Source organism: Schistocerca piceifrons, chromosome 5 (genome assembly GCF_021461385.2).
Source record: "Schistocerca piceifrons isolate TAMUIC-IGC-003096 chromosome 5, iqSchPice1.1, whole genome shotgun sequence".
In the NCBI taxonomy this organism is placed as follows: Eukaryota; Metazoa; Arthropoda; class Insecta; order Orthoptera; family Acrididae; genus Schistocerca; species Schistocerca piceifrons.
This window is the reverse complement of record NC_060142.1, coordinates 481,424,727-481,444,569: the sequence shown is the minus strand read 5'-3', so window position 1 is coordinate 481,444,569 and position 19,843 is coordinate 481,424,727. Positions and strand designations below refer to the sequence as shown.

Genomic DNA, 19,843 nt, shown 5'->3' with positions numbered 1-19,843 from the left:
AGCCCAGACTGTGCTGAACTAAATGCATTTTATCTGAAAGGCTTAGGACAATCCACTACTGAATAATTGTAAAAAATGTAGAGGCCTGCAAATACGAAAAAACGCATGCAGCCACCATTTCAAAATAATAAACAATAAATTTTTTAAAAAATATTTTTGTGACTACTAAACATTGGGGAATTTACCCAGCAAATATAAAATGTTGTATTTTATCACCCTCCAGGACCAAGGATATCTTTTAAAAAATTGAGAAGGTTCAAGTTTGGATGCCACTTAAAAATGTACTAAGGAAGCTGTCAAATAATGATCAAAATCATTTCAATAAAGTTTTAAACATACATTCCAAGTACAGCAGAAGAAGAATGGGTAGCTCTGAGGGATGAAGTAGTGAAGGCAGCAGAGGATCAAGTAGGGAAAAAGACGAGGGCTGGTAGAAATCCATGGGTAACAGAAGAAATATTGAATTTAATTGATGAAAGGAGAAAATATAAAAATGCAGTAAATGAAGCAGGCAAAAAGAAATACAAATGTCTCAAAACAGCAAGTGCAAAATGGCTAAGCAGGGATGGCTAAAGAACAAATAGGCTTATCTCACTAGGGGTAAGATAGATACTGCCTACAGGAAAATTAAAGAAACCTTTGGAGAAAAGAGAACCACTTGTAAGAATATCAAGAGCTCAGATGGAAATCCAGTTCTAAGCAAAGAAGGGAAAGCAGAAAGGTGGAAGGAGTATATAGAGGGGCTATACAAGGGTGATGTACTTGAGGACAATGTTATGGAAATGGAAGAGGATGTAGATGAAGATGAAATGGGAGATACGATACTGCGTGAAGAGTTTGACAGAGCACTGAAAGACCTGAGTAGAAACAATGCCTCGGGAGTCGACAACATTCCATTAGAACTACTGACGGCCTTGGGAGAGCCAGTCCTGACAAAACTCTACTATCTGGTAAGCAAGATGTATTAAGACAGGCGAATTACCCTCAGACTTCAAGAAGAATATAATAATTCCAATCCCGAAGAAAGCAGGTGTTGACAGATGTGAAAATTACCAAACTATCAGTTTAATAAGTCACAGCTGCAAAATACTAACATGAATTCTTTACAGATGAATGGAAAAACTGGTAGAAGCCATCCTTGGGGGAGATCAGTTTGGATTCCGCAGAAATGTTAGAACACGTGAGGCAATACCGACCTTACAACTTACCTTAGAAGATAGATTAAAGAAAGGCAAACCTATGTTTCTAGCATTTGTAGACTTAGAGAAAGCTTTTGTCAATGTTGACTGGAATACTCTCTTTCAAATTCTGAAGGTGGCAGGGGTAAAATACAGGGAGCGAAGGGCTATTTACAATTTGTACAGAAACCAGATGGCAGTTATAAGAGTCGAGGGGCATGAAAGGGAAGCAGCGGTTGGGAAGGGAGTGAGACAGGGTTGTAGCCTCTCCCCGATGTTATTCAATCTGTATACTGAGCAAGCAGTAAAGGAAACAAAAGAAAAATTCGGAGTAGGTATTAAAATCCATGGAGAAGAAATAAAAATGTTGAGGTTCGCCAATGACATTGTAATTCTGTCAGAGACAGCAAAGGACTTGGAAGAGCAGTTGAACGGAATGGACAGTGCCTTGAAAGGAGGATATAAGATGAACATCAACAAAAGCAAAACGAGGATAATGGAATGTAGTCGAATTAAGTCGGGTGATGCTGAGGGAATTAGATTAGGAAATGAGACACTTAAAGCAGTAAAGGAGTTTTGCTATTTGGGGAGCAAAATAACTGATGATGGTCGAAGTAGAGAGGATATAAAATGTAGACTGGCAATGGCAAGGAAAGCATTTCTGAAGAAGAGAAATTTGTTAACATCGAGTATTGATTTAAGTGTAATGAAGTCATTTCTGAAAGTATTTGTACGGAGTGTAGCCATGTATGGAAGTGAAACATGGACGATAAATAGTTTGGACAAGAAGAGAATAGAAGCTTTCGAAATGTGATGCTACAGAAGAATGTTGAAGATTAGATGGGTAGATCACATAACTAATGAAGAGGTACTGAATAGAATTGGGGAGAAGAGGAGTTTGTGGCACAACTTGACTAGAAGAAGGGACCAGTTGGTAGGACAGGTTCTGAGGCATCAAGGGATCACAAATTCAGCATTGGAGGGCAGCCTGGAGGGTAAAAATTGTAGAGGGAGATCAAGAGATGAATACACTAAGCAGATTTAGAAGGATGTAGGTTGCAGTAAGTACTGGGAGATGAAAAAGCTTGCACAGGATAGGGTAGCATGGAGAGCTGCATCAAACCAGTCTCAGGACTGAAGACCACAACAACAGCAGCAGCAGCAGCAGCAACAACAACAACAACAACATGCTCAGTATAACACATATGAATTGAGATATATTTTGTCACTTTTTGTTGAGGCGCTAGTGTGAAGAATTTCACATGTGTACATAAAGCACCATCCTTAATGATACAGTCACTAATCTTTCACATCACAAAATTCTTCATATAGTTGATCCAGACTGATTTGACCCCACTATAAGTTCAAAGTCACAATACTGTATCTCCCCATTCAAAGAAATAGGTTCCAACCTTCCATACTTATTACTAGCTGAGAGGTCATAATGGTTTTCGAGCTATTTAAACAATGTGTCATAGAAACAATTATCTACATCTACTTGGATACTCTGCTAATTACATCTTAAGTCCCTGGCAGAGGGTTCATCAAATCACCTTCACAATAATTCTCTATTATTCCAATCTCGTACAGTACGCGGAAAAAACAAACTCGTCTACATCTTTCAGTGTGTGCTTCGATTTCCCTTATTTTACTATGATGATCGTTTCTCTCTATATGGGTCGGTGTCAACAAAATATTTTTGCATTCAGAGGAGAAAGTGAGTGATTAAAATTTTGTGAGAAGATTCTGCCGCAGTGAAAAAGGCCTGTTTTAATGATGTCTGCATCAAATCCTATATCATTTCAGTGACTCTCTCCCCCCTCTATTTTACGAATACAAAACATGCTGCTCTTCTTTGAACTTTCTCGATGGACCCCGTCAATTCTATCTGATAAGGATCCACTTCGTGCAGCAGTATCCTAAAAAAAGATGGACAAGCGTAGTGTCGGCTGTCTCTTTAGTAGATCTGTTAATTTTCTAAGTGTCCTTCCAGTAAAACACAGTCTTTGGTTAGCCTTCTTCACAACATTTTCTAATGTGTTCCTTCTGATTTAAGTTGCTCATAATTGTAATTCCTAGGTATTTAGTTGAATTTACGACCTTTAGATTTGACAGATTTATCATGAGATCTCATTTAAAAACCTGGTTTCTGAAATGCTTCTAGAAGAGTTGCATTGCTTTCAGGACAACTTTCATTGAATGTAAAAATGCATTGATGCTGTGACAAACATTTTTAAAAACAGTGGAATCGCTTAAAAATAAATAAATAAATAAATAAATAATATACTTGTTGATTTTTTTAAAAAAATTTCAGTGTCACCCTCATAGAATATGAAGAATGAGATTGGTTTCTATTGCAGGGTTATCACGATATTCAGTTAACCAAATGCTTGTGGTCACAACGTGAAAGCACATATATTTACGGCTTAATCTGTCTGATGTAAAGAAACAACTGATATTCTATCCTGAAAGTTGCTATACCTGTTTGCCCATTGGTTCTGGATTTGTTACAGTTGTGCTAAAGAATCCATCCCACTCAAGCCGTCCGTACAATCCAGCCCAGTGATTATGTCTGTTGCCTGTATGAGGCAGACACCATGGTATTAGAGTGTTAGTTTGTTTATCCATGGGATCACAAGGTTTTCCAGTAGCACAGGCACAAACTCCTCTTAGTGCACCAGTTGAAGATCGACCATTCTTTTTATCGTGATGTGTGTAAATCCTGAAACAGATAAATTATGACTCACAGATGACACATTTAATCTTTCGATCCTCCATACAGATAATGTAACAGTTTTGGAAGAAATTGACGCAATTTCTTCTTATGATAGAACCATGTTACACAATAAAATACAAGAATATAATGGAGTAAAATATTAAACCTGTTTGATACTTGTTGCCCTGCAAGAAAATCTTTTACCTACAGTGCTGTAATAAAAATATCGCCAAACAATCTTTATTGTTAGAGTTGTAATGTTCCTTCTATGATTTCAAAACAGTTGTATTAGATTTCTGAAGAAAATTTCTTATTTATCATTATGTAAAACAGTGTTACGTTCCTACACTTCACATTCTTTATATAGCCAAGTATCAATTTGGCAAAACATGCTTCTCAGAATAATTCTTTCAGGCTTTAACCATAAGGAGTAAATGAATGAACTGTTGCCAGGGAGTTATGTAAGTACCATTTACTTTTAGCAGATTTTCTCTTGCTTTTGTTTCTAAGTAATGAAGCACGTGATTCCTTTTGGTAAATACTGTGGGTACATGAAACATAAATTTTATTTTTCATACCTTGGATGTAGTTTGCATGTCTTACTTTGATAGAATCAGCTCAAATTTCTTTGCTTTAAATAGTGACTTAATGTGGGTATTTGCAGAAAAGTAAAATATGGTCAGAAAACTGTCAAATTAACAGAGATATACGGGCTGGATTTCTAACAGGATCACTACTGAATGCATAGACGAGTTATCTGTCTTGATGATGTCCAGCTTGCAGATGCTGTAAATGCTCTACGGCAAACCAGGACAATTGAATGCCTGCTATACTGCATTAACTTTTTAGATCCTCACACATTATACCTGACACTCTGACATGAAACTTTTTCTCCAACATATTCTCTCATCCAACCCTTCTCCTTAACTAAACCTCTATTCCCTTATCTATCGCTTTACATTTACAATTGGTGCTTTATCCTATTTCTTTTTTATTGGTTCACCCTCCCTCCAACCCAAAAAAGTGCATTTCTGTACTATTTCCTTTTCAATTTTTTGTTATATATATATATATATATATATATATATATATATATATATATATATATATATATATATATATATAGAGAGAGAGAGAGAGAGAGAGAGAGAGAGAGAGAGAGAGAGAGAGAGAGAGAGAAGGAAACATTCCACGCGGGAAAAATTTTATATAAAAACAAAGATGAGGTGACTTACCGACGAAAGCGCTGGCAGGTCGATAGACACACAAACAAACACAAACATACACACAAAATTCAAGCTTTCGCAACAAACTGTTGCCTCATCAGGAAAGAGGGAAGGAGAGGGGAAAACGAAAGGAAGTGGGTTTTAAGGGAGAGGGTAAGGAGTCATTCCAATCCCGGGAGCGGAAAGACTTACCTTAGGGGGAAAAAAGGACAGGTATACACTTGCACACGCGCACATATCCATCCACACATACAGACACAAGCAGATATATATATACACTTATATATATATATATACACTTATATATATATATATATATATATATATATACACACTTATATATAAATACAAAGATGAGGTGACTTACCGAACAAAAACGCTGGCAGGTCGATAGACACACAAACAAACACAAACATACACACAAAATTCAAGCTTTCGCAACAAATTGTTGCCTCATCAGGAAAGAGGGAAGGAGAGGGGAAGACGAAAGGAAGTGGGTTTTAAAGGAGAGGGTAAGGAGTCATTCCAATCCCGGGAGCGGAAAGACTTACCTTAGGGGGAAAAAAGGACAGGTATACACTCGCACACACGCACATATCCATCCACACATACAGACACAAGCAGACATGTCTGCTTGTGTCTGTATGTGTGGATGGATATGTGCGTGTGTGCGAGTGTATACCTGTCCTTTTTTCCCCCTAAGGTAAGTCTTTCCGCTCCCGGGATTGGAATGACTCCTTACCCTCTCCTTTAAAACCCACTTCCTTTCGTCTTCCCCTCTCCTTCCCTCTTTCCTGATGAGGCAACAATTTGTTGCGAAAGCTTGAATTTTGTGTGTATGTTTGTGTTTGTTTGTGTGTCTATCGACCTGCCAGCGTTTTTGTTCGGTAAGTCACCTCATCTTTGTATTTATATATAATTTTTCCCACGTGGAATGTTTCCTTCCATTATATTGATATACACACTTATATATATATATACACTTTATTTGTATTATTTTCCTAATTTCTTCTTCATCTATATTCACACTGTATGTTACATCATCCCTCTCTCGTAACACCACTTCACTGCAGTTGACAGTGTTCACTGAAGTACTCCTTTCATCTTTCACTCTCCCTGATGCCTTTTTCTTCATCTTTCCTTTCGCCCTCAAGTAAGACCCCCCCCCCCCCCCCCCTGGCGTGTACCTACCCTATGTTCAACTCACCCCACCCAAATAATGTTACCTATCTCAAGAAGGAAACTTAGTTGGAAAATGAAAGAATAATGTAGCACACTGTTACATTTTTTTATTGGCAGTTTGGGAACTGCACCTCCTGATAATTAAAATGGATATCATTCCATAAATCAAGAGTTACTCTCTATGCACAAAACACTCTTTTAATCTACAGTTATGGTATGTATCTGCAATGCATTTTTATTTCTCAATTAGTGATTTGGTTGGAAACTTCTTGTGAGCACAGTCCATATCAATTCAGGCAAGCCAGGAAAAATCTTACCTTCATAGTCTCGTATGTTATTGAATTTAGCATATGTCAAAATGAAAGGATAAGCAAGAAACACTTTTTTTTGATTTCTCAAAAAAAAAATAATAAATAAATAAATAAATAATAAATAAATAAATAAATTCTGCTCCAAGCTACAGGCCTCCAAAGATGACACTGCACTTACCATTTTGAAGATTCGAATTCTGGGAAAAATTTTAAAATGCTGTATCCCTGGAACAGTTTGACATATTTTGTTGTTGTTGCTGTTATTTTGAATTTGAAAGATAATTGCTTTATGATTACAAAAAAATCCTCCATTTGGACTTACCTGTCGAAGTTATTTTACTATAGCATTCTGAATTTTTTTATAATTTATGGATAACTTCTCTCTCTCTCTCTCTCTCTCTCTCTCTCTCTCTCTCTCTCTCTCTCTGTTCTATATTGCCCGAGAAGGAGAGCTTCCACTTTTACAAATGAAATTTTTGCCATAGATAAAACCTGTTTTAATACCACATTATCACATAACAGGCTCATAAAAATCAAAACCTAGCCTTATTTAACATAATTTTAGTTTTGAAAGATTAGTAAGAGACTCATTTTTCAAGCATTTCAAATTGCTCCAAAATGTATATGAAAGATCCAAAGACTTAAAGGTTTCAATTTATACAACTTCTGTGCACTCTGTTTTGTACAGAAATTAGTGAATCAATGAAAAAGTGAGCACTGATGGTGTTGTTGCTGTCCTTCAGCTGGAAACCTATATCCAGCAGCTAGTCCATGTGGTAGCATAAGTTCACCACAATTCTGTTTAACTCATAACTGGTGTCTATAATCTCTGCAATCCACCAATCAGTCACACACACATACCACCAATGTCCCCCTTCTCAGACTGTGAATCTGAATATTATCCTGCTGATTCTGAGGTGTTGGTCGAACAAACAAAATTTCTTCTTTCTTTCTCTTTAAAGTGAGTGCAATATAAGTTTGCCCATAACTTTGAGTCCAAAAATGTGTCTTCTGAATTTCTTTCACAGGAGTAGTTTGTTTGGCCCATTCTTCTTTTTTATGCTCACGGAATTCTTTGATTTCCTCGCTGGACAAAACAATGAGGGCTGTCGATGTGTAAGATTCACAACTCTTGTAAAATCCTCAGCATTCTGAATCACAGCTGTATTTGGTCTTTAAAGATTATGTTTTGTAGCATGGTGCTTCAGCAGGCCTCCTACACCCTCACAAGGCCCCGTCCCGTGACCAGTAGCACTGTATACCCAGTCAGTTGGCACAAGCGACCTAGACAGCTAGTAACGATTTTTAAAATGACTAGGAGCACCATCAGAAGTAATGATGATCTTCTCTGCCCCTATTTGCAGTTAAAGAATTTTGTGCACTGCTAGCAAAGTATGTGCTGAGTCATGTCCTGTGTCATCACTTATAACTGCAACACTTGTGGTCTTGTTTTGAAAACGTGTCACTCCTTTAAAAATTGAAACCTGGTCATTACTCTAATGATACCCTTGTACTTCTTATGGGAGAATTACAGACCATTTCTCAGCAAAATCACACTGAAGCACTAAACATAGTTTTTCAGCCTGTACACACCCTTTCACTTCTGCAATGTGCTGTTGTTGCAATTTCTTCAGATGCTGGTGTGTTACTGCTTTCACTGACCATTTACCAAGTTCATCAATGAAACTGTCAAAGGCAACAGTTTTCTTAATTAGCGTATTTTCCTCCTGTGGCACATATGTAATTTCTGTAGATTTATCCGCTACGTCTTCCAGGCCAAGTGTCTGTAAAGACAGTCACCCCTTTCCACGGCAGTCACCACGTTCTTGAATCAAACAAGTCTCTCGCTTTATATCACAGACTACTAATGACTTCACACCCTCAACCAAGGTGTCATATGTCACATGCTCCAGAAAGTTCTTAAAAGTTACCACACTATGTTCAAAATTCGCTCAGTACACACAAACAGACATCTCTAGGTTGCTGTGGAACTACCCACTTAGGTCGCAGTGCCTAAAATTTTGGTCTTCCAATATGTGAAGTTTTATAGTTGCTATTACAAATTGCAAAAGTTTCTTTAATACTGCGACTCATGTACCTCTTCACTTCCAAAACTTTTTTATCTTCAACTGTTACATTTATAGTGTCTTTCTTGTTGGCAATCTGGTGAGAACAGCCCCATTTATCTTCCAGATAAAATGACTGCACTATTTGAACTTTAGCTGCTTCTACAGCATGACCATAATAGGGATCTGGTCTTCCAAAGACTCCTTTAAAAGACCTCACATTTCTTGACTTTTCTACCATGTACTTTGATACTGATGATGGTTAAAAACTGTTTTCTTTGAAAATAGTCTCTAGAATAATAGTTAAAACTTGCACCTCTTCACTATAGGATGCACAATATTCAATAGCTGAATTGATATTTGTGAAAAATTCCTGGCGAGAGGTGAAAGAGTGCTTTGGTTCATTTTCTTCTGAAGATGGAATTTCTACTTTGAAGAGTGTGGTCACTTTTGCTGTAGTGTATTCATCCACAGCTTTAGTAATTTCTCTGCACTTTCTTGATGCATAGAGCTAATGACTCTACTTCATTGGCCACAGTTTCTTAACACGACTAACACCTACTTCTGTAGTTGACTGATTCAGGGTATTTAATTCTTCCTCTACTGATGTAAAATCCACATCATCTGCACCATGGGAGGCTTCGCCTTGTTCAGATACTATCACTGTTGTTATTCTGTCAAAACACTTACAACACAGAAAGTCGTCATTGGAAACATTTTCACTTTGAAACAGAGTCTTCAAATGAGAACACTTATTCCCAACCTGAACAAAGTTTTTTTTTCCCCCTATCATACATAACTCTTATGGATATGCAAATAGCCAGCATACTTCACTCTCCTGTGGCCCCAGTCAGAAGGCAATTCAAATACAGCAGAGTCCCACTAATCCAAACCCCGGTAATCCAAATGCTTGACTAATCCAAGCATGAAAAATGTTAGTCTATGTATGGAAAACTGTGCAGTGAACTGCTGTGCATACACATTATTTTAATTTACACAGTACAGTAAACATGTATTAGAAAAATTGGCAAGAAAACATTAGGTTTAAACAATGCAAAACGACGAAAGGAAAGCTGTCTAACTTACTAAACTACAGCAGACATTTTATCCGTACTTTTTAGATGACAAAAACACAGTCATTGTTTTTCGGCGTAATGAAGACAGTCTTTTATACGTTGCATAGTTGCGCCATCGTCTCATAAACATCAAAATCAGCAGGTGTAGCAGTGGGCAGTTGCTCCAAATAATGCAGCACGAGATCAAGGGCTTCTGCTGTGTCACTGGCGGCACCAGCTCTACTTTGGTGCTTTCAGGTCCATTGTCACTTCCGTCGCAGCCGTCCACTTCTTCCTGGTCTCGAATCACAGCAGCAACTAAATCAGCGTTAGTAAGGTTCTCCATACATGCCCTATCCACTGCCATCCACTCATCTATGTCTCCTTCACTACCTTCCTGTATCATTTGTAGTAGATTTTCCTCTTCATTTTCCACTAGGTTGACCTGAAATTCAAGAGATGTCCACAGTTTTCTAATTCAAGAGATGTCCACAGTTTTCTCCATAATTTTCTCAGAGTATTTTCTGAAATATTCTGCCATGCCTCAGCGGCCCAATAAACAACGTCCTTCACATTGGTCCTTTTTATTTTGTCCACTAAAGGAATGCTATCATCTTGGATCAGATTTCTTAACCGCAATTTCTCCATCACATAATTCCTCAGTGGCGCGTTATCAATCAAAAGGACTGCATGGGGAGACAAACGATTTTCCTTAGAAAACTGTCGAACAGAGGGAACAAACTGACGTGAATCCATTCTTTGAACAGCTTACCATCCATCCAGGCTTTTTCCTGGTTGTGATAATATACGGGCAGGGACTTCATGTTGCAGTTTGGGCCAAGCAGATTTGCCGATCAGCATTAAGGGCAGCTTGTGATTACCAGCAGCGTTCCTGCACGCTAATAAAGTCACATGATCTTTGCACGTTTCAAAACCAGGAGCAGGCTTTTTGTTTGCAATGCCCTAAAATTAAGGCCAGTCTCGTCAGCGTTATGAATTTGTTGGGGACAATACTTTCCCCCTTTTATCATTTTTTCAAACTCACCCAAGTATTCCTTCACTGCATCACAGTCAGAAGAAAGCTTCTCTCCAGTAATTATTAGCTGAGCGCTTCCACGACTTTTTTGAATCTGTCCAACGAACCCGTTCTCGCACTAAAAGACTCACCACCATTCATTAACTTGTTCAGGTAAACAGCCTTCTCCTGAAGCAGTGCTCCACTCAACTGAGGTCCCCTTTCTCTTTCCTGCATAAACCAAAGGAAAAGAGTTTCATCCACTTTATCATACTGGGTTTCAAAGACTGCCGAATTTCGAGTGTTTTTCCCCGAAGATGTTGCACAGGACTGTTCAAGGTTCACTCAGTTCTTCTTCCAATCACAAATGGTTGCTTTACCAGCACCCAGTTCCATTGTCAGTTTAGATACATTCTCACCATTGTCTATCCACTTCAAAGCATTCGGTTTTTATTTGAGAGTTAACGTTGTTTGTTTCCGTTTACTCATGACTAAAATACGCACACCACTACACCTGAACAAATACAATACAACTGTTACGGGTGCCAGCAATCGGTAACTAACACAACCAAGCACTTTGCGAGTCAACTGGCAGTGCACTGACCTCAGACATTACAAAGCTCTCAACAATGCACAGCAACAAGGGCAGGAAGTGAGAGTGAGCGATTGTTCCTACACTTGTTCCCATTTGTTACCATGGTGTATCTACTTATCTGCTTGGTATACTTCATTCTAGAAACTAGTCACCGTAATTCCAGCTAATCCGAACAAATCGGTAATCCGAACAAGGTCCGGTCCCAATTAGTTTGGGTTAACGGGACTCTACTGTAGTCCTCACAAAACATGCTGCGATCAACTGGCAAATTCCTCAATAAAACACAGAACTCACTGGATGGTCTCAGATTTCTTAGAAGCCTCTTCAGTAAACAAATTAGCACGGAACAATACAGAAACCTGCAACGAACAATTGCGACAAAGAAACTGACATCAAACTACAACAAAGTGTAAGAAATAACTGCAACAATGAAAGTGAAAAGAAATAACTGCAACAAAGACAGTGAAAAGAAATAACTGCAACAAAGAAAGTGAAAAGAAATAACTAACTTTTCTGGATTGGAAATTTTGGAAAAAAAAAAAAAAAAAAAAAAATCTGTAAATTATAAAAAAAAAAAAAAAAATATTCAAAATTAGACAGTAAAGGAACTTTGACAGATATGTCCAAACGCAGGATTCCATTGTAATCATAAAGCAATTACCTTTCAAATAAAAAAACTCTAACAAAATATCTAGAATTGTTACAGAGATACAGCATTTAAAATTTTTTTCCAAAATTTGCATCTTCAAAATTGTGTTCACAGTGTCATCTTCGGTGGCCTCTACACCGGGGCAGGAATTTTTTTGGAGAAAACAAAAAAATACGTGTTTCTTACTTACCCCTGAATTTTAAGATATGCTAAATTCAATAACATCCGAGGCTATGAAGGTAACCCCCTGCCTGAAGTGATACAAATTATGCCTGTGGCTGGAGTACTGATAGTTTTGCATCATCTGTAGTGATGAAATCACCACCATAAAAAAGGATGTCATATATATTCATATTTTTCTACTGATTAATGAAACTGAAGGTCATTGAAATAGCCAAAGATAGCTCCTCACATTTACATCAAATAAATGTTGGGAAAAAACGCTTAATGTGACCATTTAATATGCTATCTTCATTTAATGAATTTGCCAGCACACCATACGAGGGCTGTTCAAAAAGTACAAGCTCTTCCAAGATGGCCGAGAAGATGCCAATGACGGACCTCGCTTTGGACGCCCCAGCACATCAACAACAGATAATACCATGAAACCTGTGAAGAAAACTGTTTTGGAAAATCGTCAAATTACTGTAAGAGAAGTTGCAGAGGATGTTGGCATATTGGTCGGTTCGTGTCAAGCAATTTTTTCAAGTGTTTTGGGCATGAGAAGTGTGTCAGTGAAGTTTGTTCCAAAACTTCTCGAAAAACCGGAGCATGAGCGCTGCTCAGGAGTTCTTTAATGACGTCAATGATGTTTCGGATTTGCTCAAAAGGATCATAACTGGTGATGAAATATGGGTTTATGGTAATGATGATGAAACCAAAGCCCAATCGTCCCAATGGAAGCATCCCAGTGAGCCAAGGCCGAAAAAAGCACATGAAGTTCGACCGAATGTCACAGTTTTGCTCACTCTTTTTTTTATTTATTTATTATTATTATTATTTTACCCCCAAGTTACTGTGGCTTAGTGCATCATGAATTTTTGATTCAAGGTCATATGGTCAAAAAGGAGTATTACATTGACGGTATGCACAGTTTGCAAGAAGCTATACGCAAAAGAAGTCCAGAATTGTGGAAAAACAATTCATGGCTTTTGTATCATGACAACGCTCCTGCTCATTCGTCGTTGCTTGTGACAGATTTTTTGGCCAAAAACAACATGACAATCATGCCTCAGCCACAGCATTCACTGGATTTGGCCACCTGAGACTTTTTACCGTTCCCAAAACTGAAGCGACCTGTGAAAGGATGGGAGATTTTCAACAACTGAAGAAATAAAAAAACTGCATCACTGGAAGTACTCAACGTTCTACCAAAAAGTGCTTACGAGAAGTGCTTCGATGATTGTAAGAAGCGTTGGCACAAGCGTATTTTATCTGAGGAGGATTACTTTGAAGATGACAACGTGAATACTGATGAATAAATAAATATTTTTTCATAAAAATATGAAGTCACCCTAGTTTTTCAACACACCTCGCATAATAATTGCTTCAATTCAAGTGTGATCAGTTGCTTCAACATTCGCCCCTTTATAAAGACTTTTGTCTTCACTGTTTATATCTGTTAATCAGATATAATGTCATACATTAAATATTTGCTAGTAATGACACGTGACTATGTAATGCAAAAGCTAACATGTTTTCATTCTTTATTGTGTACCTGTCAATGACTCAATGATTCTACTATTCGGTGAGTGGCCTCCTCTATTTGTAAATTATTAAATAGTAACTTTCAGTTTCACACAGTGAAGTTGCTGTTTTCTTCTCCATCTCCCTTTCTACTATAAAAATAATAATAAAAACACCCTTTTCAAAAGAGCTACTTTAAGTTTATTATTGAACACAAAAAAATATATGTCACAATATGCTTCTCTGCTAAGAGTAGTCAAACAAGATCATTCTGATCTGTGCAACTACAAGTTACGCAATTACAACAAAATCTGTGTTTCAGAAGGCTTTATAACCGCATTCAATGGTAATTCATAAACTATGGCCAGATTTATCTGAACATCAACTTACAGTTTTTTAGTGTAACTGCCATCACTTAGACGAACAACAATGTTTGGTAAATCTCTCCAATCAGATCCAACACCTGTAGGAATGTTCGCAATACGAGCTTCAATTATAGGTGCCATTTCTTTGCAGATGTGGTCACGAAGTATTGGCTGGTATTGGTTGCCACGAACCTGCACAAGATTAGACAACAAGATTTTATTAAGTTTAATTCATTTTACGCTTTGTTTTTTCATATCCATTCATCATTACATACCAGTCGCTGAAAATGTGTTAATGGCTCTCCCCCGTAAGACATCTCTTCTTTCTTGTGACCATTACGAATTTCTGGCAGATCGGACATAGAATCCCTTACTGTTATAGTACGCCTTGGTGCCGAATCCACCCATTTGCAGTTAGAAGTAAACTGTAAAAGAGGAAGGGTCAACTTCGAAAACCTGAGGGGCCCCTTCTTATGTTTGTGAACAGGCTTACAAATACTCACTGATCAGTTATATTGTTCCAACGGTAAGCTGTGACTTAAACATCGTTAAATATTCACCAAGCCACATAGATTACAATTCAGGAAAACAATACATACTGGAGTGACTACACTTCTGTGTTGCATAATTTCCAATTTTTTAGCATCTTGTCCTCAGATTCTTTGCTTACTTTGTTTTCCCATGGGTTTACCTCAACTGTCGAAGTTATTTGCAGAAATTGGGGACTATCTTTCCAAATTAATTTAATACATAGGATCCTGACTGTTTCCTGAGACATATTATACCAGCATCTCAGTTCTTACAATTGTATTTAAACTCAAAGATTCTCAAAGTGATAAACTGGGAGAAAGTAAGTGAGAGAGTTTTCCAGACCACTGCACTCAGCACTAATTTTTGTTTATGAAGAAACTATTAATAACAGTCTTGGAATTTGGAAGATACGTCGATCTTTAAGGCAGGAAAACTTTTTGCCCGTATTTCACCTCTGCATTTGACACAAAAGTGTCCTTCAATGTTATAACAATTACATTGATAATAACAGACAAAGTCTGCTTTCACACTGAACATCAGTTCTTGTTGCTTGAAATTTGGAGGGTTTTTGTCATACACTGTCAGCACAAATGTTGCATTGTTTTTATTGAAAAAGTGTGTTATAATTGAAACTTCCTGACAGATTAAAACTGTGTGCCGGACCGAGATTCGAACTTGGGACCTTTGCCTTTCACAGGAAAGTGCTCTACCATCTGAGCTACCAAAGCACAACAGACGACCTGTCCTCACAGCTTTACTTCCGCCAGCACCTCATCTCCTACCTTCCAAACTTCACAGAATCTCTCTTGCGAAACTTGCAGAACTAGCAACTGTTACAATTGTCAAATTGACTCGCTGAACCATAGTGAGAGATCACAACTATGATTCATGGGAAATTTCAATGAAAACAAATTAAAGAACATAGGTGCCTAAAATTTTTCTTAGGGTCTACCAGGTGACTGCCCCGTATGAATGGACTAGATTTAATATCTCTAGTGGAATGAGATGTTTGAGACAGTACTACACTACAGATCCAACAATGTAACACAGAGCACTGCAGTGAAACCGTTATTCAAATATGTAATAAAAATAGAAAGCTCACAGATAAAATCCTCATAAATCGTAACACTTAGAGCATCAATATTGTGCAGATGTAAGAGTAAATTGCTGCTTGAGGAACATTTTGCACGTTGCTGAAATTGCTTTGTCTTGTTGTAATGTGGAAGCAGTTTCTTTTGGTTGGTTTAAGGATTAAAGGGATCAAACTATGAGTTATTAGTCCTTCCTACCTGGAACAGGCATGTCAATGAAACTACACCCCAAAGTAGAGCCTAGTATGCAAAACCCGAGGAAAGAAAAGCCCAAAGTCTAGTGAATGCCAACAAAGCCTAGAAAAGGGAAAAGGAAGAAGAGAAGGGGGAAAAGAAGAAAGGCGAGCAAGGTGCCCCATTCAGCGAGCAGCCAGAGGCCCACAATGGCAGAAACTGCGATGAGGGACATATAACCCCCCCCCCCCCCTTCCCCTGGCACTCAACAATACACAGTAAAGACTAGCAAATTAGACAGTGTGAAAGAATCACAGGAAAACAGAGAAAGAACATAAAGCACAAAGTCAGGCAGAACATACAAGAGAGGGAGGAAGAGGAAAAGATCAGGTAGGGCGAGGGCTGGGGCAGGCCACAAAGCCCAGATAGCTGGTCAGGGTAGAAGAAGCAACAGGGCATCCTGCCAATCCCTCAATGGGCTGACAAGGCTGAGGCGCCCTCCCTTAGAGAGAGTGATAAACCCCCCCCCAATGAACAATTTGTAAAACCAGGTCAGCTACTTAGGTACCGTCTGCTAGAGAGATTAAGAGTCTGCCACAAGGAGGTTAGGTTAGGTTAGGACAGTCCAGCAAACTATGGACCACCGTCAAATGGCCACCACCACAACAGTAAATGTAAGACCTCCACGAATTTGCCGTCTCCTTTATTCCCTGTAGTTTGTTAGGCAAAGTCTGAGTATGTCATTCTATATTCCCAATCCTTAGACCTTGATGGCATCATACCAATCTCTAAAGTCGGGTGGCCGGTATCTAATCCGGCCTGCCTGTCAGCGAATTCATTCACAAAGATCTCAACATGACCCAGGTCCAGAGAAAGCCACCAAGCAGCCACATTGAGGGGAAAAATGGGAATCGTGGAGAGTCAAGACCAAGGGATGGGTAGGTTAACACTGTCAAGAGCTATAAACTACTTTAAGAGTGGCTATAACTGAGGAAGGACTCCGCAGTGCAGGAACGGATATGCCCATACGCACGAGAGATGGCTACCAACTCCACATTGAAAACACTGCAGCCATCCCACAGGAATGCAAGCAAAGCCAGTGTGACCGGCAACCATCAAGCCTTAACTACAGACTACTTCTGAACCCTGAAACACGGCGAGAATGGAGAACTGATGGTAGAGTGCCTCAGGCCGAGCTGAGCCTTTTGAACCTTGTGATAGGTCAAGACAGAACTGAACAGATGATGCACCATGGTGGAGCAAAAGCTGGAGTTCTGTAAAAAGGAACCAGACATAAATGTCATTAATAAGCCCAGACCTGGATGCCATTATAGGAGGCAAATCTCTGTATCTGGGAAGAGGAGGCGGTAGGTTGGGTGCTCCAGGAAGTATTGAATGTGTAACGCGTTGGCACAGAACCCACATTGGTGGAACCCCTGCCTCCACTAGGAGGGCAAGTCCAAAATGTACCAATTGCCAGTATTATTCCACAGTAGCATGTCAGGTCCAGCAACTGTAACATCAAAGGTGACTCCGAGCAGTACGCAAGACTCCTATAATCTGGATTGGACTGGACCAAGCTTTCTAGAGCAATAGCAAAGTACAGCAGTCCATACCCCAGTTGGTATTGCTGACCCAGTTGGTATTGATGAGACATTAAAGAGTGTTGAGCTGCAACCAACAAGTCTGCTTTAGTTGACAAGGATGGGGAAGCCATGTCAACCGGGCATCAAAGACCAGTCCCAAAACAGTATGAGAGTCCACCACATTGAGGGGCCAGTCATCAAGGAACAGATACAGATCAGGATGCTCTGTACGGCAATGACAGAAATGCCTAACACAGATGTTTGCAGCTGAAAACTGGAAGCCATGAGTAACAGACCAAGACTGCACTCTGCAGTCTGCATCCAGCAATGCCCATCACAGATGAACAAAAATAAATGCAAAAGTCATCAGCATACAAGGAGGGAGACATCATAGGTTCCAACAGCTGCCACCAGACCACTGGCGGCCATCAAAGAGAAAGGCACTCAAAACAGAACCCTACAGAACCCCATTCTCCTACAGATGGGAGGTGCTATGGGAGGTACCAACCTGTACTTGAGAAGTGTGACATGAAAGAAAGTTCTGGATAAAAATCGGGAGTGGGCCACAGAGGCCCAATTCGTGTAAGATGGCAAGGATGTGTTGGCGCCATGTGGTATCATTTCAGGATTTAAGGATCCAATACAGCCTTCAACTCACCATACATTCAAGTAACTTGCAGAGGACATTGGTTAAACTGATCAGATCATAGCCGTCCATCTGAGGAGGCACTTTACCTATTTTCAAAACTGGAATAATGACACTATTTCACCACTGGGAAGAGAAGTCCACCTCAGTCCAGAGACAGGTTAAAAAGGCATGTATACAACGTCGGCTAGCCACCGATAAGTGTCTAAGCATTTGTTTGTGCACCACGTCTGGTCCCGGAGCCATGCTGAGGCAGAGAGCAAGGGTGCTGGCAAGTTTCCACTCACTGAACGGTGCATTGCAAAACTCCAGACGATGGGGAACGGAAGTCGTTCCAGATAGTGTTTGAGAAGATGGAATGCGAGCGGACAGTGGGCACACACTGAGGCCTGGGTGAAATGCCAAGCAAAATGCTCAGCAACAGAGACCAGGCTGGTGAGGATAATATCATTCAGGGAAACTCCCGGGACACCAGTAGGAGGACGGCGGCCAAAAATGCGCCTATCTCTGCCCATAGCTGCAAACAGGGAGTATGCTGCCATATGGCAGTGACACATCGTTCCCAACAAATCTGTTTCTGCCGTTTAATTAGGTAATGGGCCCGGGCACGAAGCTGTTTAAAGACCAGGAGGTGGTCGAGAGTTGGTTACCATTAGTAGCTTTGGAGGGCACGATGACACTCTTTAATAGCCACAGCAATTTCAGTGTCCAAAAGGGACAGTGTTCCTTGGGGTAGATTCAGAGGAAGAGGGAATCACTGAAGGAGATGCCGAAAGGATAGGAGAATGACACGGGAGAGTAGCAGTTGCTGTCATGCACTACCTAGAAAAGTTTTATTCGCAATACTTACAAACCCAAGGAGAATGTTTTGATGACAGACAGGCCAAAACAAATGTTCCATTGAACCATTAAACATACATAACTGGCCAATCACTCAAGGATGTACAAAAGGAATATATCAAATACTTTTTTTATCAGAAGGGTAAGTAGAATGGCAATACCAGTGTCTCCTATTTATTACATTCCATAACACAAGTCTGATGCCCAAAATCCAAGATAGGAGGGAGCGAACCCTCAATTACACAAAAAAATGTTGCCATACAGGGTAGTTGGCTTGCACGCTAATGTCTACAGCATATGAAATATGAGCAACACAAAATGAAACAAGTAATAAACATTTATTAAAAAATGTATACAGAATACTCAGTTACAAGCGATGAATGATGCATGGCTCTGTAGAAGAAGTCTTACATTCTAATCTAACCTAGCACAGTGAAGCAGAACTATCTAACCTAAATTAAGTTCAGCCTGGATGGATGTATCTAACAGTACTGAGTTCTAGCTTTGAATAACAATATCACTTAAGACATTCAGCAGTTACTGTCCAAAAATCACTTGTTTATAATAGCTGGCTATACCGGCAGTAACTGATGATCCGCATCAGCAGGAACAGTAGTTGCGAAATTGCTACAAGAACTGCAACTGCTGGCAACCGGGAAAGGCCAAGTGTTGTTGGGCATCCACATTTATTCGCGAAGAGCAGAACAATCTCGCTTGCGTCACCTTGTTGGAGAAAGCATAAAGTAGTTCCTGCTGTCAGTGCCCTCTTTGGCGACTGACACTACTACAGGTGAATGGGATGGACACTTCAGACCGTCTTGTGGCAGAAGCATAAATTTATTCCAGTTTATGAGAGACATCTATTTGGGATAGATTTGAATAGAGAGGCATCTGGTGTGGAGAGTGCCTACTTGATGTTGCCCTCTGGTGG

General features: G+C 39.4%; 1 protein-coding gene across 3 annotated transcripts in view; it reads right to left on the bottom strand.

Annotated features, from left to right (window-relative positions):
• Window positions 1–19,843, bottom strand: part of LOC124797996 (DNA (cytosine-5)-methyltransferase 1-like) — a 245,355-nt gene that overhangs the window by 16,637 nt on the left and 208,875 nt on the right. For all 3 annotated transcript variants that reach the window (XM_047261181.1, XM_047261182.1, XM_047261183.1), the window contains 3 exons: window positions 14,320–14,469; window positions 14,070–14,236; window positions 3,660–3,900 (listed from right to left, as the gene is read on the bottom strand). In XM_047261181.1, the coding sequence (XP_047117137.1) occupies window positions 3,660–3,900; window positions 14,070–14,236; window positions 14,320–14,469 (558 nt within the window). The remainder of the gene's footprint in view (window positions 1–3,659; window positions 3,901–14,069; window positions 14,237–14,319; window positions 14,470–19,843) is intronic.